Genomic DNA, 22,933 nt, shown 5'->3' on the forward strand with positions numbered 1-22,933 from the left:
CTGGTTACATTGAGAGGCCCTGATTGAGGTATTATAATTAGGGATGGAAACCGGATACCAAATCGGTATCCGGATATTCGTATCAAGTATTCGAATACTATCCGGATACTCGTATCAAATTGTTTTCATAATAAGTAAATTTCCTATTATATGTCACCAACCTGTTATTTGACACAATTGTCCACTTAATTTATAAATCGTCATATGGCAATTTCACTTTTTCATTCACTCGTTCTCAGTCTTAATAATTTATAATGTTATAATCAAAGCTAAACAACTCATTTTACGTCATTAAACTCATGATGAATACCACAAAAACACCTCGCGAATTTGATAGTCACTTCGGCCCAGGTGGTTGCTTGGTTACTGCCACGTGCTTTCGAGTTTGTTATTTATCAGCAAGTTTCATGTTAAATGACGCTTTGATTATTTGATAGTCGATTGTAATTTTATTTCATTACATTGTTTGATTTAATGCAATACCTACAATTTCTGCGGTGTTTTGTAATGAAGGATATAATTGCGGAAAAGATAAGAAGACAAAAAGACAATCTGATTTTTCTTTATTTACATGCGTGTACTTTTTTATTTATCAATTTAAACTATACATGGATTAATGATCAATCCGTTTAATATCAACTAGTGCCAATTAGTGACAATTAAGCACATCTGAGATCATAAAACAACACTTGTCATTGCAAACAAGGTCATAGAGCTTCACAGGGTGCTGCACAAGGACACAATATCACGCCTTGTGCAAACACCCTTAGCAGACGATTTGTGACACATACCCGCTTCGCGACAGACACTGTTGATCACCTTAAATATTTCATCTGAAAAGTTTCATAACAATTGCTATGTCTCTGCTAAGCTATTTCATTGAAATTTTAATTCTTAACGAAAATTCGAATACCCATTTTGGTATCCGAATACTTGCGTGATATCCGGATATCCGGATACTCGGATATTCGCTTCCATCCCTAATTATAATGGAGTATTAATGTTGAATACATCAAAGTTATGACTTACTCTCGGTTTTCAGATCAAGAAGAAGCCCTATCATATCTTGAGGTTGCGCAATATTACCCAGAACCCAACAGGCGGCGCCCCATAGTTCTCATTGGTCCACCAAATGTAGGACGGCAGGAACTGCGACAGAGGCTCATGGAGTCCGACTTTGAAAGATTTGCTGCTGCTGTCCCACGTAAGATTATATATGTTGGGAGTTTTATAAATCGTGGAAAACTTGAACAAGATTCTTCAGTTCAATGTGTCACTAAAATATTAAGTTGACCAGTGACCAATTATAGGATTATAATTTGAAAGTGAATAAAAGCACAGGCATTAGATAAATATATATAAATTCAACTGATTAGCTAAAATAAATTTGCAAATCTTTTAGAGTAGATGCAAAGATTGCTTGACTGCTCAATTGTAGTCAGTGGAAGATAATTGAAAAAAAAAAACTGACTGAATTTCATAGGCAATATGGTATTTATCTTAAGGAGACATTTGAATGAAAATGCTGGCAGTGCACTATTGCTTGCAGGTACTAGATAGTTACAAAACGCGGAAAAAGGAAAAAAGATATGTAACAGTGAATATTTTATGATCAAGATTCACCAGAAAAAATGATTAAAAAAATAAATCTTATTGTATTTCAAATGCTTGCAAAACTAAATATATCTGAAAGAAAAATCTTGATAATTTCAGACACCAGTCGTACAATGAAGGTGCCTGGTGCTGCAGAAGAGCCAGAACTGGACGGGAAAGACTATCATTTTGTTTCCCGTGCCGAGTTTCAGAATGATATACATGCAGGAAAGTTTATCGAGCACGGGGAATTTGAGCGTAGTCTGTATGGTACAAGTGTGGACGCAGTGCGACAAGTCATCAGTAGTGGGAAGATATGTGTTCTCAATACGGACCCTGAGGTAAGCGTAAGTCTCATCTATTTATATTCAGTGTTGTATCAAGTTTGAAGCCTAATTAATAATGAATTCTAATTGAAGTTATTATTGTTCATTTTTGCTTTACTGAACCAAAAAAAATGGCATTAGCCAGGCAAAGACCAGCTGCCAAATAAATTGTTTAATAAGGCCAAAAGTTAATATCTATCTATTAAAGTGTTGGTGTGATCGTCTCTCTACATGATATTTGCATGCTTAACCTGCTGTATAACCCATTCAATAAAACCAAGTTATGACTAAATGGAACTTTTCATCAGCTGCTTTTAGAATGATTAAATCAGAACCTGTCTAGACCCAATGAACCCTCTAGCATTTACAAACACAAAGGCTTTATTTGTGAAATAGAGAAAAACAATCTTTGAAAACAAATTTAAATACATTAAAGGGTAAAGTGTTATAAAGTCAGAATGATGAAAACAATCAGTTAATAGAATGATGAGTAATCATGTACCAGTGGAAAATACAGATTTTTTTGTTTGCCCAAAATGTCAAATCTGTGTTTACCAAGCATGTAGACTAAACAATTAAACTTCTGAAGATCAACCCTTTAAGACTTTAAAAAAGATATAACTTTCATGAAAATTGATAGATCTGGCTTTTTATTTGCTATAAGGGGTTAATAATTTTAGCCAGCAGTCATCAAAATTAGATTTTTTGATAAAGTGCTGAGCATTTTTTTAACAAGCTCTATAATTACATTCTACCAGTTCAGGGCTTGCTGGCTTATGCCCATTCCAACCACTGAAACATTTAAAGTACATTCTTAAATGGTTCTTCAGACTTCATCTCTTCATAGTTTTTTCAAGTTTTTAATGCTTATTGAAGCGAATGTACTACATTTTGTGAAACTTTCAGGCTTTATACATGCTGTACGAGACAGACCTGAAGCCATATGTGATATTTGTCTATCCTTCAAACATCGAGAAACTGCGACTAATTCACCATCGTCTGGGGCTTACCAATGTCAAGGTAGGCAACTTGTGTAGAGTGATCAACTTGTTAACAAGAGTTCTTGTTCCTTAACAAGAGTTCTTGTTCCCAGCTTATCATACAACTTTGTTCTGTGTAGAGGGATACACACATACCAAAGTATGCAACTGCTGTATTCAATGTTTCGGCCTCAACCTTATACATAGATAATTAATTGATAAGATCTTCCATTCTACATGGCTTGTTTCTTTTAAAACATTAACATTGTATGTGGTGGTCTGAACAAATTAGGCGAGTAGATATAAAGATAATGTATCAGGGCAGAGGGTTAAACAATTTATAACGTAATTATTTCATTAGGAGGCCACAACATTGACCTGCACTCATGAAATGTAAATTGTTTAAATCTGTTAAACAAAGTACTGTGCCTGATGGCAGGGGTGTTTTACAAGAAAATCCACTCTATACACTTGTACCACTGACTCATGGCATTTGAAGTATTACCAGTTCATTTGTTCTGCTGCTTTATGATTTTGTTCAGCTGTCTCCATGACATGACAGTTTTCTGTTTGTTTCACTATTGAATTTGCCCACAATACTGTTCTTCTTGCATCTACTTTAAACAATCAGTTATATGGCTCACATCATAAAATTATACATTTGCCTTTACTATGGGAAATAGAATCAGTCTAAGTATGTTTTTTACAAATTATTATTTTTTTAGGATGATGATCTTCGCGACATTATCGAACGAGCCCGAGAGATGGAGGACAAATTTGGTCACATGTTTGACTACATTCTGGTTAACCAAGATATGGACAAAGCATTTGATGAACTTGTAACTGAAATCAACAGAATTGAGGTGGAACCACAATGGGTACCTGTTGAATGGACTCGCTGAGTGCAGGTGGATTTGTTCACATACAGCAAAGTGCAGGTGGTCCGCCAACTTGACAGTGGATTGTTTTACAGTACAGTTACTCTCTGTAGCAGTTTATCTTCAAAATTCTGTACATGAATCTGACAATCAAACTGGTGTTCATCTGATGTACAGGTCGAATCAACTACAGTTTCGGCAGATGATTCCTGAATGTTTGTGACTAAATGTGCAGTTGTTTTGCACTGCAGATGTGTTCTAAATGCAGATAAATATAACATGCAGATGACTGCATCATGCAGATTATCTGAAGCAAGTAAAACTGTTAAATGCAGAGCAGAATCTGCAGGTGAAAACCATATGCAGATGGAAACTGAATGCGCAACACTATAGAAACATGTTAAAATAAGCCAGAAAAATACATACAAGAAATTTATGCTATTCTTGGATGTTTCTTGGAAATTTTGTATAAGAGTCATTTCAAGAGTTTCATAAAATGATTATGCTAAGAATGAACAATATGGAACAATTAAGAAATTCTTGGTGTAGATAAAATTATAGAATTGGATTAAACCTACTGTACCACTAATTATACGTTAACTTGAGGTATACTTGAGTCATCGTAGCTGTACATCTATAACAACATTAATCAAATTATGGATTCTTTAGATTGTCTCAATGATTTAATTTAAAGAAATTATTTCAATGTATATGTACCAATTGACATTTTGCAAACATGATATGTAATTAAGCAGACTGGAAAATTTGTGCTCATAACCAGTTATTCAGTATTAACCTATAGAAGTTTTATTTGTTTTAATCAGATTGTGAATCATAATCGTGGTAATGATAGGGTTAACACAACTGTATATATAGATATAGAAAATGTTAGTGACACTACTTCTGCTGTAATGAGAACCTCAACTAACAAAAGTGCCTTATATGTTGTGAGTGGAGAACTAGGGTTTATTTCAAAACATGTTTTACTCATTGTGATTTCTTTCTGAAAATACTTTATCCAAGCTAGTCATCATTATATTTAACAAACATCTTCGAAAATACTGCTTTATTCATTTAATGAATTTTTCGCCAAAGGCTCAGCTTTTAGTATAGTAACATGGATGATTAAAGTTGATATTTAAAGTTAAGAAACCAGTGCAAAATGGATATAACTCTGTAAAGAAACAATAGAAGTTATGTCTCTCTTCCACCAAGCCCTCAAATAGCTACTGGCCTTGTCCCAAAGATTGGTGCATTTCATTAAATGTATTGACCAATTTATTGTGCATCAAGTTTGGTGGGTTCTAAGTGATGTGATACTAAATTATCTTTTATGAGAATGGTACAATTATATCACCAAGTATGAATGTTTGGTGCTATAATTATGGGTTTATTTTGAAAAGGCAATATCAAAACCATATTAGTGATTTTTGACATATATACTGATATTGAACAAAAATATAAAAAAATCTGGTTTTGAAAGTATATATTCATTATTGAAATATGAAACTGTTGAATGTAAAATAATACACACCACATGTGTACAGAAAATGTATTCATTTTGTTAACAAGCATGATATATATTTGTATGTTACATTAATATCAGATCATTTAAAAGATTTATTCACTTTATGCTCCATTGTACATTCCTGTAAATTCTGTTGAATGTTTCTTTTGTGACAAAGTGTGTATGTTTACATTGAGTGCCATTACCGATATGATAAGTTATATTAATTTTGCAACATATTTTAAGACTAAAACCAGCTTTTATTTCAACGCAATATATTTGTTACCACAAATACTTGTAGCGCAAACAAATATGTTCTTTAACATTTGTATAATACATGTTGCTTTTAGAGAATAGGATATTAATTATGACATACGGTATTTTAAAGTCTATGATATTCTGGGTTGGGATTCTATTGAACAAAATATCATGAAAAGGGAAGGCAAACAAATTAATATTTTGGGTGGAAAAAGGCAATGCAAGAACCATTGACTGTGTAAAGTTATTCATAACTAGCTGGAAAATGTTTTGATATAATTTGAATAAATAATAATAAATGTCATTTGGGTAACAATACACAGGTGCAATAAATATCAAACTGCTGTAAATGTCGACGCTTTCGTCCTTGTCTGGTTGTCTTAATGTGTAAAGGGCTTTATCAGTTATCAGATAATGGCAATATATTATGTATGACCTTGTCTGCAAAAATGTTCCCTGTTGAGGTATTCACAGTGACAACAAAAAATGACATTTAACCAGTTGATAGGTTTACAAAACAAACTGGTTACAATGTGTAAAATAGATAAATTATTTTATGCTTCGAGGCTTATAAGGCGCAATAACTTGCACGAATTGAGATTGCCTTTTTCCTCCGCAGGACTCATTATTGATGACTATGTCACATTTGTTTGCTGCATTGTATAGGAACTGATTTTTCAGTTTCTTAAGAGTATTTACATGTAGTGCTGTTAAGTCTTCCAATAGTGCAGTTTTTCAGCAACTAAATTTTAAAAGATTACCTGAATTGTTGTCATAGAAATAGGATCAAACCACACTCAGCCAGTCTTATGTTAGTTTGTTAGTTTTAAGAAAATTAAATTTCTTGTTACATGTACTGTTGACATGCTGGAGCCTTATTCAATAACCAACTTAAGAGTTATAGTGACCAATAAACTGAACAGAATCACTAAGGCATGTCTAAGGATAATTATATTAAGTTTGTTGAATACAGCCCCAGATATGGCTTTTTACAAATGTACATAACGGTAAGTTTAAATATCATATAACTTATTTTATAGGCCAGTTTTGTTTCCATTTTTGCACTTAAACAAATGTATATTGTTGAGTATTACAGTTATCTTTTTTATTTTAATGCTTAACTCATTTCTAAGACTCATTTTTCACATCAGTTTATGATTGTTACTAGTTTACAGAAAGTTTGAATCTGTATATAACATTTTTCATATTATATACCTATTCTGACATGTCCAGTACATTTTGAGCACAAAAGCTCTTATATAGGCCTATGTTAACTTTTGGTTGTAAATATAGTTTTGTCTTCAAACTATTTGATCAGTGTTGTGCATATAATTTTGTGTTATTATACATATTATATTCATATTACATATCATTTATATTTCATTTTATATGTAATGTATTCGATTATTTCATTTTATATAACACAGATAAATATGTAAATTTATAGAGAATATCTGTACAGCTATTAAAATATCAACTTATTACTTTAAATGTTATTATGGAACAAATAAATCTTAAGGGACATATTTCTGTTGTTTTATTTCAATGTGTCATTTAACGAAAAAAGTGTTCGCTCACCATTGTGTGATAAGCCTGTTGCTGAATTAGTAACGTGACATCTTTGTCAATGATCTCTCGGTCAAAGTTGCATAACTATGTCTAGCAAACCTCAACATAAAGAAACACAATATTTTGAAAAAATGGCATAATGTATGAAGTATATGTCTAGGAAATCAATCCAGATTTTGTTGTTATGTGCATGGTAGCAGAGCTTATTTTTTAATGGTCCCACAATTATTCAGGAGATATAAAATATGGCTCCTATAATCATTTGATGTACTCAGGGACAGTAGTAGTTATTATACCCTTAGTTGTTTGGGCTAAACGATAAGAGAAGCTAGTTATTATACCCTTAGATGTTTGGGCTAAACGATAAGAGAAGCTAGTTATTATACCCTTAGATGTTTGGGCTAAACGATAAGAGAAGCTAGTTATTATACCCTTAGATGTTTGGGCTAAACGATAAGAGAAGCTAGTTATTATACCCTTAGATGTTTGGGCTAAACGATAAGAGAAGCTAGTTATTATACCCTTAGATGTTTGGGCTAAACGATAAGAGAAGCTAGTTATTATACCCTTAGATGTTTGGGCTAAACGATAAGAGAAGCTAGTTATTATACACTTAGATGTTTGGGCTAAACGATAAGAGAAGCTAGTTATTATACCCTTAGATGTTTGGGCTAAACGATAAGAGAAGCTAGTTATTATACCCTTAGATGTTTGGGCTAAACAATAAGAGAAGCACTCGGTAGAGTCACACCACTCTTTCCGTGCTAAAAATTGTGTCACATGAAGCTCCAAATGTAGTGCACCTACACTTCACTTAAGTGTTGTGCAGCTGCAGTTTTTACATTTTACTTGGTCTTTTTATAAATACGGCCCTTGATTTGGTATAAATGGTCTGAAATTGTAACCAGAGATACAAAAATAAAAATGCCGTAACAGTAGGAAATTTTAAACATGTTGCCATGCAGTCATTATAAAGCGACCACCAAGCATGACCTTTACCTTTGAAGATTAAAGGGCATAGAGTGTATGTGGGACAACTCTTCAAGTGGTGCTTTACATTATATGAGTTCAATAGACTTGGACAAATCTCAGTTAACATAAGAAATCTTTCATTTAGAAATTTATTACATTCTTTTTGGATAATATAATAATAACATATGGTAGTGTCGTAAATAATTTTGTCTCGTTAACAATTCAATAATACTGAGATAGCATTGCATTTCAATTGTTAATATACATTTAATATAATACTGAGAATAAATACAAAATAAATAAATGTATTTTTTTAACTATTTGTTGACGAGCCAACAAACATTTTTAGTACATTAGGAACAGTATTATAAATATAATGCATATTATGTGATGATAATACTTGGTTAAAACAATATAGTTTGTTATTATGACAAGATAATACTGAAAGGTACAAGGGCACTGAGCAAGAATTGTGTAACTTATCACCAAATATAGGGGTAAATAAATCCTATATCATATCTGTCCTTCTTCGCAATTAAAACATTCAAAACCCTTTTCTTTAGGAAATAATAAATGTTAAATTGTAAATCATAATCTTCATATTAAATGTTTAAAATGAGTCATACAATGTGAGGTTCTATAGGTTCTAAGAATAATCATACATGGTATCAAAAGTTATTTGAAGTATATAAATACTGACAACCCTTATATCAGCAAAATTGATATCACAATTTGGATTAAAAAAAGAACCTTAAATTTAGACTTCTAAATGTTTGATCTTAATTAACAAGCACAAAATCATTAGTAAAGAATTCATTGAACATGTTCATGCAATCCAAAGCAGAAACCAAAGAGGTTTGACCATTCTTACATGTGAAAAGAATTATATCTTAGATTATGCAAAAGTTAGAGTATAAAAAATACCGGACAACATTGTGGTAAATAAATACACATGTCTTTAAGTGATGTTTAAATGATCAATTAAAACTTTCAAAGAAGATGTACTTGATAGGTAATTAAAACATTTATGCTCAACATTTTTTGAAAATACACCATGGAATACTATTATTAGATGTTTGTCATTTTATTCTTAAAAATGAATTTATAAATATGAAATGTAGCTTTCATCTCCCTTTTTTTGATGAAATGAAGTTTCTTTCTGTTTTTTCTTGATCTCTGTTTCCATTTTTGGTCAAGTTGTCTGGCATCTGATGTTGTTAAAGGCGCTCTTTAGATGTTAATCTGGCTATGAACTGAAACAAAAATACATACAACATGAACATTAACAACATGTAATTATTCAGAAACATCTTTAAGGGATTCATTCACTTTTTTAATGTTATCATAATGCTTGATTATATGATAAAACATCTTCTTACTTTCAAATAGAGCTCTATTGATAATATTCATTATAAAAAGTGGCAGAACATGTTCTACTTTGCCAAAAAGGGTTACTTACACTTTTAAAATAGAATAATCATATGCTTGGCTTTAAAAATCTTTGTTCAAATGAGTATAAGCTAGCAGAGTTTTGGTGTTTATTCATGAAAGTAAGAGAAATAATTCCAATTCAAATATTATAAAAAAATTGATTGCCAACACAAAATCTGCGAAGAACCCCTTTACTCTTTATGCTTAAAACACTAGAAATATTGTATCAAATGTATTACATGATGTTTAAAGAGGAAGATAATAGAATTGTATTAATTATCAATATCTTTTAGTATGACATTCTGGCCAAAAACATTGGAATAGAACTTAAGAGTTTCTGGGTTGGTACAAAATTGTTATGGAACTAAAGAAACAAAATATTATTATGCATACAAATTAATATCAATAAGAGATTACCAACAAATTACAACTGTCTTTGCAGGTTTAATAATACAGAAAAAGCTTTATGTATTATGTTATAAATTAAAGTAAAAAAAAGATTTTATATATTATAATAACCAAACAAGCAAACTGGTAAAATAATTTAAAAAAGAGAATACAGTAATCAAGTTAAGACAATTGAACAAACAAGTCCGAATTCTTGGTACTTGGCATAAAAAATTGTCAGCAAACTCTGCTATATAAAATATTCAATTTGGAAAAAGCTCTAAAAGCATTGCTTGTTCTAATTATTATAAGACTATTATTATTAACAAATGAAACACTTGCAATACTAGTAAGCATTTGTTTGTTTCTGTGTAAGTCAATGCATAATTCCAGTTTGCATAAAAACAACAACAGTCACATAGTCTGAGAGTACGAGACTAACAGAACTAGTTTTGAAAGTTTCTGAGTAAAGCAAAATGACTACATGCATGAAGCCGAATTAAATTGTGAACACTACTAATTTTCATTATGAAAATATGTCTCATGTGAATTAAATTTGTTTTGTCCTTGATCTCGGACATTATTTGTTTTCCAAAATTTACATTATATTTGACAAGAATGAAAGTCTGTATGACTCCTGACTAACAATTAAAAAAACATAAATGCAGACTGTTAATCAACTGAACTAGTAAAGCGTACATGTTATGAAAGCACTGATAATGTATGTACAATTGAAATGACCAATTACATTATGATCATAAAAACCTAAAAACTTCATCAAAACAACATAAAAAGCAATCATGAGACTCATTCTACATGGAATACAAACTTACATGCTGTAGCTGGTGTGAGAAAAATTAAAATGAATATAGATATATTTACATCTTCATGTCATTGAGTTCAATAAAAAAATAACTGAACAAATACCAGCAGCAAATAATGTCTTATAATGAAATGCAGTATAAGATATAATCAATATGAATAACTTAAAGCTGATGGTCTACAGATGACAACTGACATGCATGTGGTGTTAAATAATAATAAAAAAGCAAAATCATTATTTTATTTTTACTATGCTGCAATGTACAAATATTCAGAGTATGTATAAACAAGGTTATTTTGTCTAGATATATTCTGTGTACTATAATATACTCACACAAATCATTTTAAATGTGCTGTAATAAATGTGATTTGATGTTAATATATAAACAGATATGGATTTCCTAGCATTGTTCTTACAATATTAAGGTAATTCAAACTAAAACCTATATTCACCAGAACACTTTATGTCCAGCATAACACTTAGCAAACCAGGTATTTACTCTAAATAAGAATAAAATAAAGATAATTCCAAATGTCTTAAAAATAAACATATATTTTATACGTACATTGTTTATCACTGAAGTGCTTCCGTTCTCGATGTGTTGGGGCATTGACTTGAAATGTACATCTGGGTTCGAATTCTGGTCTATGAATGTCAAAGGCAGTGCTTCCCAAAATTTCATCTGAATGTTTTCGCTCTTTCCGACACCAGCTTTGTTCTTTTTTCATCTCCACCGCACACCAAGACTCCCTCTGCTCACCTAGTTCTCTTGCTTCAGCTGGTGAAAGTGGTTGGCGCTCTCCTGACATGTTAGATTTGTTAGTATTTATTAAATAATCGACAATATTTTAGTATTCTTGGCCACTTCCGTGTTTTCCTTTGACCCAACAACACAAAATGATACAGTGTTCTTCCGCTGTTGCTACGATTTCCTTTTCTCATAATGCAATTGTAAAGTTCACTGTAGTTCTGTTTTGATCATAAGATCATTAAACAGTATGTATTTAAAAAATTTTGTTCTTGAAATGATGGTCAAATGTTAAAATATACAGACATAAATGTCTGCAAATAGTTCGCGGACTAATACCTAAAAGAAAAGGGACTAAAACCTTGTCGAATTGACATAACGTTATAAAATTGATATTTAGTGCAGTTTAACCGTTTAACACATACGGTACGATGTTTTACAGGTTTACGTCACAGGGATTTGACAGATTCTTTTTATTTATTTTTGTGTTTTATTAATGTTTATGACAGTAAGTAACGTTATACATTTTATTGTTGTTGAACATGTGGTCCTTATTGCATGGTTCCGCATTGTGTTAATATCAATTCGTTCAAATTCAATCGCGTTGGGCAACATTTTGTCGGACTGTGTGGGTGGGGTAAATAATATCACAGATCAAAGCAACACAACAGTTAATCTTCTATGTTGTGTAGTACGAGTAAGAGCGTATGGACAGTGAGGGAGTGCACTAGTCTCTCTTCTCCTTACTAGTGTGATCTCAGCGCTTCAGCTAGCCCATTTTTTGTGAACTGCCTTTTCAATTTCATAATACCCTGCCCGTTTCATCTTAGAAGAGCTTTTTTCCTCTTGCTTTGTGAATTGGGCTGATATATATTGCCCTGATAAAAGTGCAGATCATATGTATTCTGATCATTTTCTTTCATTTTGTAATCATGTCAAAAGAATTTCTGAATGTAAATAAAAATGGAAGATAGCCTGTATCTAATAGGCAGAGTGTATGTTTCATTGATTTGATTTCCATTTAATATTGAGGTATATACCACATTTATAGATTTACACTCATGGGCAGTTAAGTGCAGATAAATGCAGACACCAACTGGCCCAGTTTAGCAATTTATCTTTTAAGGCTCGTATACTACGCCTATATCAAAATTGAGTGCTAACTTTTCAAATAGCTACGACACTAAAATCAGCAAAACCATATGGAATGATCCTTTCTAGCATACCGGACTTGTTTTTTCAGTCATGTGACCAGTGCTGGAAAAACTCGTCTTACACCCCCCATGTAAGATGAGTCATGCGCAACAACGCGCCACTTCTTATTTCTTTTATTGTTTGTTTTATAAAAAGTATATTATGCAATTTCAATAAAGCGCAATCAAAAATGTAAGTATGCAATACTATAATTAAAATTGAAAATAAATTATTGTGAAAGCGTGATTTTTAGAGGAACTATTTGATGTCAATAGAGATTTAAAATTACTGCATTTTATGACATCAGTAAACAACGTCGCACACGCTTTTTGGTGAAATGTACAATTGTGCGCTTTTTAAGTCAATTTTTTCACAAATTCAAAATTTTAGGTATGCAAGAAAAAATATCAATCATGTTTTTCCGGTCCGGATCGAAAAATCCGACCCGAGGGCACACTGCATGGCCGGTAACTTGGCAAGCCTCGATACCAGCTTACGCACGTGCCCTCGGGTCGGATTTTTCTATCCTTACCAGAAACACATGATAGATACTTATATAGTAGTTTTAAAAACATAATTAATTCTTTTTTGTTTAAACATTTAAATCAGTTAAACAATTACAAACAGCTAAAATTTAAACTTCTCTTCAATAAGTAAATAGGAGGACACAGAGCTTTAATATCAGTGTCTCTAAACTTAATGCTCTAACTACTAGATGATGATTTACTTGAGCTAAATAAAATAGTATTAAATATTAACATTTTGATCTCAAGTCACTTCTAATAACTTTATCAATATGAGCTGCATTGCATGATGTGTTTTTTTAAGTGTTTCACCTAAATGACATCTTTGGAAGCAAAAGCCAATACTTAAAATCTCCTGATGATATCTCTCAAATTGTGCAAGATACTTATTTACAAAAAGTAAGACCATGCATTGACCTTTTTGTACACTAAATTTCACACCACTCACATCTTAACTAAAGTACATTATTGAAATTACATGCAAAGTTATCATATAATATCTTTATGAAACTTAAGTTTGATGATTCATATAAGTATTTTTAAACACTAAACACTTTGTCTGTTTGAAATAGACATGTAATGAATGCAATCGCTATTAGTCCTGACAAAAAATGAGCTGGCCGTGAAAACCAATGACAACACTTTTAAAGAAGTTTGGAAGAAATTTAAACATATTGAAAAATTCAGTATTTCTGGCTTTTATTATTAACGATTATTTCTTTTGTAATAATTATGTCTGAAGGCCCACAATTGCACAGTGTGGCTCATAGATTTTATGTATTATTATACATGGGGGCCTTTTTAAATTCAGGCTGGAGAACTGGACTTTAGTGTTCTAATATTGTGCAGTTTTGCACAATTTTATTTGGAAGAGTCTGTCATTATTCATGGTGTGTCTGCTTAAAATGCTTGATGTTTGATATCTTTGTCACTTTTGTATCATTGTCTATTGTTTATCATTTAGGGATTAAATTAATAGTCACTAGCCGTTTTCTGTATTATGCATCAGCATTTCAAGATGGAGACCATATTCTTTGTGTCAACAAAAAATAGGAAAAAGGTTTTTCAAAGTAGAATTATCGTTATGGCAGATAAAGTCAATTGTTGTGATTGTTTTCAACATATATATTATACGTTGTGTAACGTTGGCCAATGGGAATTGGACCAATTTTTACTTTCACTTATCAGAGATTGAGACTGATTGATGTTCAATTAACAATCAATTATTTTCATGGTTGTACAAATACTTAACTCTGCATGTTAGCTTCATTATTTTTTAGCTACAAATAACTTATTCATTTCCTAATAGTCTGTTTTTATTTATCAAAAATTGATTTATTGAATCAAAACAAAATAAATGTATATATAATATATCAGTTATCGATTAGGACAAAATCACTATTGAATAGTCGCCCAATGTTGACGATGACAAAGACTACCTGCATGCTAGTTCTGCCTAAATGTTACTGTTACAAAATGGAAGTTAAAGTTTAGACGAATACAAAGGAAACATTCTCAGATATCATACAAAAAATAAATGATTTAAAAGTATTCACCAGTAAGAACTACGGTATTTGCAAACTCTGACCACTGATTCTAAATGGACAAGTCTGCAAGTGACCTAAATTCTGAGTGGAGGAAGGTTATAAGACCAATTTATTTTGGTCAAATACCTTCAAAAATATTTGAATTATGTCACAATGATGAAAAAATAAAAATGATACTATTAAATTTAAATTAAGAATTTGTTATGTAACATACTAAATTTTGTTCTTACTAAGCTTTCTTTACTAGAAGCAGGTAAATTTCAACTGTTTGGTCAATTTAAAGAAAGAATGTATATAATTATTATGTAATATCATTACTTTTTTTTAACTGCCACAGCCAATTGTATAAAACTTTGAAAATTTATGTTGTCCTGCTGAGGTAATCATTTGTCTAGTTTTCTCAAGAAATTATTTGATAGGTTACCATTAGTAGTATTTGTTTTTATTGTAGAAATATTGACCATTGATTAAACATTTTGGACAACTTTGACCAAACCAAAACTTTAACCATTTAAGATTTTACAATTTGCTCCTGATGTCATATTAAAAGGATCTTTTATAGGAAGAAAACATCCTTTCACTAGAAATGAAGATTGTGTATAGTGTAATAAGATGAATCACAAATATGATTCCTGTTTTGCACTTCCTTTGTTTTTGCACTTCCTTTGTTGTCCACTTACGGTAGAGCTAAGACAGCCCATTTTTGTATAAACCGGGGGTGAGTTGAGCTGTTTGCTATTAATAGGTGTTATACAGTCAACTATGCTATGTTAACAGACACTGTTTGAGTTTTCTTTTTATGTATGTTGCTACTAAATAAAGAAGCGCACACATTTTTTTAATATATATAGTTGACCCCATTTTTTTCACTTAATTCTAGACAGTGTTTTGGGTAGCGAATATCTCAAATAGAAAATGGACGAAGTCCCTGGTGTTCAAATCTTTTCTTCTCATAAAAATACAATTGTTCTTAGCTAATCAAGGAATTAAAAAACAATGGCAAGACATAGTTGTGTAATGTCATCAGTTTAATAGGCTAATATAATTAACATTAGCTACAGAACAGTATTTTCCATAACTACTAAGATAACAAGTTAAGGTGTTTAAGTAAGCTGCATGTATGAATGGTAGCTGCCAATTTCTGCATTCCAGGTTTCAGTTAGGCATGTGAGCTCATTTGTTAGTGCAACAACAATGCCACTGCTGGTAGCTGTATCTATAACATTTGGGGAATATTGTTGTATATTGGGATTCACTCCCGTTGCAGGCTAGTGGCTTGTTACGAAATGGATATGTGATTCAGAAGTCAGTGAATATTGAGATTAGTCTGCTTGTAGTTGTGGTTGAAGTTGTAGTGTATATAGAAAATACTGCTGGAGATATAAAATAAATTTTGGATATTTTTGTGTTTATGTATGTGATAATTTTTATTATTTGAACTGTGTCTGTGATATATTTGTGATTATTCAAGTATAAACTGGATTGAGTGGCTTAATTTGAGGTAAGTTGAGTATCATATTGTATGTATCTTTCATAATTATGTTTCTGGTGCTATGGGAAAAATCCGACTGACCAAATGGAGCCAGTAATGAGGCTTGCCGAATTTCTCCATCCACACCGGAAACACGTAATAAATGACAAATTTTACCAATTTTAAAAGTTTAAGGAAGAATTTGTCATTTATTACATGTTTTTTGTACACTTCACAAAAACCTGCATGCATTATTGTTTTATGATGCATGGTGAAAATATGTTCCTAAAAACATTTTTACACAGTTCAATATTTTTGTGCTTCTGTTTACAATACTTTTCATCATACTGTCGAGAAATGTTGTAATTTAAATTGCTTCAAATTATACAATAACATACTAGCAAGCAGTGTGCTGTTATGTTACTCATCATCCATGGGGGGTCAAACATACTTGTCCAGAAGGTGGAAACTCATTATCTGGTTGTTCTTGAATATCAATTATGGTAAATCCAGTCTTTTTGTCTTCAAAAGATCATCATTTTAAATGCATTAGCTTCCTCTACCAGTCATCGAAATTTAATAGTGTTTTAGATGAACAAGCCTGTTCTTCTGCCTGGCATTACATTTTTATGCCCCCACAAAGTGGCGGCATATAGGGTTGCCCTTGTCCGTACGTACGTCCCGAAGATTGTTTCCGATCTAATTCTTGAAAACCGTTTGTCCAATCCTCACCAAACTTTAAACACATGTTTGTGACCATAATATCTTGATCAAGTTCGATAGTCATGGAAATCGCTTTAGTCATTTAGGAGTTACGGCCCTTTTTTGCCAAAAATACTTCAAAAATATATGTTTCCAATCTAATTCTTGAAAAGTATGTGTCCAATCCTCACCAAACTTTACATACATGATTGTGACCATAATATCTTGATCAAGTTCGATAGCCATGGAAATCGCTTTTGTCATTTAGGAGTTACGGCCCTTTATTTGCAAAAAAAGACTTGAAAAATACGTCCCGAAGATTGTTTCCGATCTAATTCTTGAAAACTGTTTGTCCAATCCTCACCAAACTTTAAACACATGTTTGTGACCATAATATCTTGATCAAGTTCGATAGTCATGGAAATCGCTTTAGTCATTTAGGAGTTACGGCCCTTTTTTGCCAAAAATACTTCAAAAATCATTATGGCTTATTTTCTGTGACAAAAAACCGAAGTGGGGGCATCCGTGTCCTATGGACACATTTCTAGTTGGACAAGCTCTGCTGTATAAAACCCAGAACTTGAGCAAGCCCATAAAGAAAATTACCAGTGCAGGGCTTGTGGGTAGACATACAGAATTACAAAATTCTGGAAACATTATTAGCTCGACTATTCGAAGAATAGGTGGGCTCTACTACTCGCCCCAGCGTCCGCGTCCGGTTAAAGTTTTAGGGCAAGTTGGGATTTTCACTTATAAACCCAATACCTTTCATTCAATTGAGTTTATACTTCACACAGTTGTTCAGGGCCATCACATGATGAGGCTAGATAACTCCATATTATTCTTTACACAGATTATGGCCCCTGATTGACTATGAAACTTAGGTTAAAGTTTTAGGGCAGGTCGGTCCGTCCGTCCGTCGGTAGACCAAAGCTTGTCCGAGTGATAACTCAACAATTCCTGGACGTATGGTCATCAAACTTCACATGAAGGTTGGGCCTGATCAGTAGATGACCCCTATTGATTTTGGGGGTCATCGGGTCAAAGGTCAAGGTCACTGTGACCTTTAATGGTAAAATAATTTTAAAGCTTGTCCGAGTGATAACTCAACAATGCCTGCACCCATGGCCCTCAAACTTGACATGGAGGTTGGGCCTGACCAGTAGATGACCCCTTTTGTTTTGGGGGGTCATCAGGCCGAAGGTCAAGGTCACAGTGACCTTGAATGGTAAAAGGTCGTCCGAGTGATAACTTGACAATGCCTGCACCCATGGCCCTCAAACTTGACTTGGAGGTTGGGCCTGACCAGTAGCTGACCCCTATTGTTTTTGGGGCTCATCGGGTCAAAGGTCAAGTTCACAGTGACCTTGAATGGTAAAAGGGTGTCCGAGTGATAACTCAACAATGCCTGCACCCATGGCCCTCATAATTGAATTGGAGGTTGGGCCTGACCAGTAGATGACCCCTATTGTTTTTGGGGGTCATCGGGCCAAAGGTCAAGGTCACAGTCACCTTGAATGGTAAAAGGTTGTCCGAGTGATAATTCGACAATGCCTGCACCCATGGCCCTCATAATTGAATTGGAGGTTGGGCCAGACCAGAAGAAGACCCCTATTGTTTTTGGGGGTAATCGAGCCAAAGGTCAAGGTCACAGTCACCTTGAATGGTTAAAGGTTTTTCTTGTGATAACTTGACAATGCCTGCACCCATGGCCCTCAAACTTGACTTGGAATTGGGCCTGACCAGTACATGACCCCTTTTGTTTTTGGGGGTCATCTGGCCAAAGGTCAAGGTCACAGTCACCTTGAATGGTAAAAGGTTGTCCGAGTGATAACTCGACAATGCCTGCACCCATGGCCCTCAAACTTGACTTGGAGGTTGGGCCTGGCCAGAAGATGGTCCCTATTGATTTTAGGGGTCATTGGGCCAAAGGTCAAGGTCACAGTGACCTTCAATGATAAAAGGTTGTCCGAGTGATAACTCAAACTTGACATGGAGGTTGGGCCTGACCAGTAGATGACCCCTATTGATTTTAGGGGTCAAAGGTCAAGGTTTAATGTCAATGTCACAGTAACCTTTAATGCAAAAAAATTAACAAATCTTCTCCCACTGATATCTCAACAATGCCTGAACCTATGATCATTAAACTTGACATGGATGTTAAGCCTGATCAGTAGATCACCCTTATTGATTTTAGGATTCATAGAGCCAAAGGTCAAGGTCACAGTGATCTTGAATGGTAAAAGGTTGTCCGAGTGATAACTCAACAATGCCTGAACCCATGGCCTTCAAACTTGACTTGGAGTTGTATCTGACTTGTAGATGACCCCTTATGATTTAAGGGGTCATTGGGTCAAAGGTCAAGGTCACAGTGACCTTGAACGAAAAAAACTTGTCTGTGTGATAACTTGACAATGCCTGCACCCATGGCCCTCAAACTTGACATTTAGGTTTCTGGTGACCTGCTGATGACTCTGGATTTTGAGTTCATAGAGTCAAAGGTCATGGTCATAACACACTCTATCCTCACACTTTAATGGTCATAATCTTAAAACTGCCTTAACGGCCACAAATCAGCTGTTATTTCGGTCCATGCATATTTCATTCAATTGTCCATATAATCCTGACAACATGGCGCTCAGGGGGGCATAATGTTTGACAAACATCTCTTGTTAATAACTTCTATACCCTTCATTCAATTGACTTAATACTTCACACAATTGTTCAGGACCATCACCCAAAGAGGTTACATAACTCCATATCCTTAATACAAGTTATGGCACCTGATTGACTTAGGTTAAAGTTTAAGGCAAGTAAAAGTTAAGGACAAGTTGGGATTTTAATAAAAACAAACTTCTATACCTTTCATTCAATGCACTTAATAAAATTCAAAATTATTTACGACCATCTTACAACAAGACACATAACTCCATTTTAACCCTAAATACAAATTATGTCCCTTGAATTTTTTTATTTTTTTAAATTCTTTTGACAGGCACATTTTTACATTCTTAACCAGTTTTTTTACCAAGGGAAAACAAGGAGGGCTATACTATATGGCCCTTGAATTTTTATTATTATTATTATTTTTTAAATTTTATTTGAATTTCTTTTAAAAGGCATATTTGTATATTCTTTACCACATTTTCATAATGGGAAATCAAGTTATTTGAATAACTTGCGTCATTTTTCAGGTGGTGGGAGGGCAGCATCAAAGTCACCTTATGTATTGAATAATTTTAGTTAGGTTTGACATAAATAGACCAAACTTGGTAATATTACATTGTTATTGTATTCACTTCTATCACTTCTAAGTCAAAGCGGCGAAGTTGAGCGCGCTGTCTTATGACAACTCTTGTTTTTATGGTCTAGTAAAGTTAACTTCATATCAAATATCCTACCTCTTATTTTCTTATATATAGTTGAAGATATCTTTTACTTTTTTTCAACATGAAAATGTCTTTGATACCATTTCAGTTATTCCATTTTTAAGAATATTAACCATGTCTTCTATCTTGAGATATTTGAAGGTAATTAACAAGATCTTGTCATTATAATAACTTCCATGAACTTGTATAAACCTGGGGCTTGATATCTGGAGATATTGTTTACTATCTAACGGGCAGATGAACTATATTCCCTAGAATAAACCTTCAAGCTGAGTTTCCAAGAAATGTTTGATCAGCACTATAGAGCTGGTAATTAGTCGTTTATTATCTATGGTCATGGAAATTCATCATTATGAACTTTTGCCCTTCTGTATTGGGTAAACAAAGTGGAGTTTGACTTGTTTGATTTTTGAAGAATGTTTGATTTTCTACAAACCGTTGAGATATTGTCATAGTGTATACTGATGTTGTCATTAACAGCAGCCCCATGCACATTAGCTTTAACTCTTGGGAATAACTCAAAATTTTCATGAAACTTAGTACATAATGATGACTTTAACAAAATCACACTTACATTTATAAGGGTTCTAGCCAGGGTTTTAAAAGGGCAGGATAATGCAGAAAAAGGACAGGGAGCGAAGGGAGAAAAAGGCACTTGTGTGTTCTGGCTGTGAAAAACTAAACGACAAAAACATGCTAGTAATGTGTTAATTTAAGTAGTTTCAACTTCATAAGTTAGGTCTGTATGTAGTTTTAATCCTATAGTAGTCTTTGAAACATAACATTGAAATTATCTGATTATCTTAACCATTCAAATCTAAGAAGGTGGAAGGGTGCACATGGTGAGGACTGAAAGGTGGTGCTAAAAAGTGCAGGATGCAGCAACCTCCTGTAATTCTTCATCTCAATCTCAAATTAAACAGACTGAAACCAGGCCCATCACTCGATCAAGCTTAAATAACTGTCAAGTTATGCCCCTTGACCAACTGACAGATTGGACGAGCTTTTGTACCCATTTATGGTGCATTGGTATTCAGCACTTATATGGTGTTAAACAAGTTATGGTATGTACAAGCATATTTCACTGTTAATATCTGAATGCAGCATGGGTGCTATCGCGATTCCGGGGAAATGTTTCCTACCAGGTGGTAAATTTGCATGACATGTTTTTCTGTCTGCAAGGGGGCTTGTTTATGTCTTTTGAAAGTGAAACTAACGATAAAGTAATGTGCAATGCAGATTTCTACATACTTAAGATAAGAGTCTTGAAGCATGATTTGGCACTTACTCAAGAAGTTCAAGTGTGAGAGCCTTGGTAATTTGCTGGAAAATTTCAGTTATAAATTTCACAGCTGTTGAAATTTACTGTGTTTTAACATTTTCAACATCAAGAAAATATGACCATCAGTTGTATTTGTCATCATATCAAATTGGTCATAAATATTTTATATACAAACTTAAGAAAAAATCTATTTTATGTTAAACCACAAGTTACTGCGGGAATGGCTGAAATGCTATTTTAGAATGATATTGTTGCACTTTTGGATAAGAAAAGTTCTATTTTGTACCAAAAGTAAATGTCAAGCCCATACATCATTTCGGTTGAAAAAGATGAACTGTTGCACTGTCTGAAAGGTACAAAAATCAATGGATACCAGTTCATAAGATTGCATCCTATCCCTAAATGAAACAAATATGTAATACATATACCCAGTATATTCATGACCAAGTTTTGACCTGTTGGCTCAGAGATGTTAATCTTACCACCTTTCTTTGTATGGTATGTACAGTAATTTAAGATGCTTCAGCAGATAGAAGGAGAAGATGATAATGGGAAAATACAGAAGCTGGAATTTTTCACTTAATAATATAAAGAAATGAAATAATCAATTTCTTCTTGTTTATCTCTATTTAGTATTATCAGCAATCTAAAAGAAGGTGTTGTAACATGGGACCCACCTTGTACATATTTAAGACTACTGTTTTAAACCTTGCATATACAGCAGATTACGAAACATTCTTCAGTATCCCTGTGAGGACATCTAAATTCAGACGAATCAATAATATCTATTCATATTCAAATTTTGTCATGTGGAGACTTGTTGAGGGATGAACTCTGGTCCATTGCAAGCAGGCTCTATGGCACACACTGGTACTAGCCACAATAATGCGCGTATAGTAGTGTTTGAAAATCGGACCCCATTTGCTATCGATAATCGAATTGAATCGGACCAAGCATTTCGATTAACCATCGGACAATAATCGAAAATTCATTATATAAGTAAGGAATACATTATTTATACATAGTATTACGAGCATTTAAATGGTTAAACCGGGATTCAGTTCGTGTGATGCTATAGACATACGTTTTACAACAGAAAGTCAATTTTCATAACACCTTTTTGTCTTTTAACTAAACGAAAAAGAACATTACAACACAACACATACTTAATAATTGCACATTATACTGCAAAATGATGCACACTGAAACATGTAAGTTATCTTAATAATTTATCCATGTAAATGCATATTAATTTTTTGTGAACCTGTTAAATTTATCATTTCATAAGAACATCTTAATTTCATAAAACATTCAACAAAAAAAGTAATTTAGTTAATTACAAACCAAAAATG

The 22,933-nt window shown here is 33.0% G+C and overlaps 3 protein-coding genes across 9 annotated transcripts in view; 2 read left to right on the top strand and 1 right to left on the bottom strand.

Moving 5' to 3' along the window:
* LOC128208755 (protein PALS1-like) overlaps positions 1-7,066 on the top strand; it is a 44,944-nt gene extending 37,878 nt beyond the window's left edge. For 3 of the 5 annotated variants that reach the window (XM_052912311.1, XM_052912313.1, XM_052912314.1), the window contains 4 exons: positions 1,043-1,204; positions 1,714-1,940; positions 2,826-2,939; positions 3,625-7,066. In XM_052912311.1, coding sequence (XP_052768271.1) covers positions 1,043-1,204; positions 1,714-1,940; positions 2,826-2,939; positions 3,625-3,801 — 680 coding nt within the window. In that variant the 3' untranslated portion in view covers positions 3,802-7,066. The remainder of the gene's footprint in view (positions 1-1,042; positions 1,205-1,713; positions 1,941-2,825; positions 2,940-3,624) is intronic. The other 2 variants (XM_052912312.1, XM_052912315.1) reach the window with 1 other exon arrangement.
* A 1,158-nt stretch (positions 7,067-8,224) lies between these two features.
* LOC128209041 (protein SPATA45 homolog) lies at positions 8,225-11,631 on the bottom strand. The gene is made up of 2 exons (XM_052912855.1): positions 11,290-11,631; positions 8,225-9,336 (listed from the first exon to the last, which is right to left on the bottom strand). Exons 1-2 carry the CDS (start codon positions 11,531-11,533, stop codon positions 9,314-9,316), a joined length of 267 nt encoding a protein of 88 aa, XP_052768815.1. The 5' UTR covers positions 11,534-11,631; the 3' UTR covers positions 8,225-9,313.
* A 253-nt stretch (positions 11,632-11,884) lies between these two features.
* The window catches only part of LOC128208080 (HEAT repeat-containing protein 5B-like), a 47,207-nt gene continuing 36,158 nt past the window's right edge, over positions 11,885-22,933 (top strand). For 2 of the 3 annotated variants that reach the window (XM_052911411.1, XM_052911413.1), the window contains exon 1: positions 15,946-16,238. The gene's annotated coding sequence lies outside the window, so the exon portion shown is untranslated. Of the gene's footprint in view, positions 11,981-15,945; positions 16,239-22,933 lie in introns of those variants that run through there. The other variant, XM_052911412.1, reaches the window with a different exon arrangement.

The sequence above is a fragment of the Mya arenaria genome, chromosome 11 (genome assembly GCF_026914265.1).
Source record: "Mya arenaria isolate MELC-2E11 chromosome 11, ASM2691426v1".
In the NCBI taxonomy this organism is placed as follows: Eukaryota; Metazoa; Mollusca; class Bivalvia; order Myida; family Myidae; genus Mya; species Mya arenaria.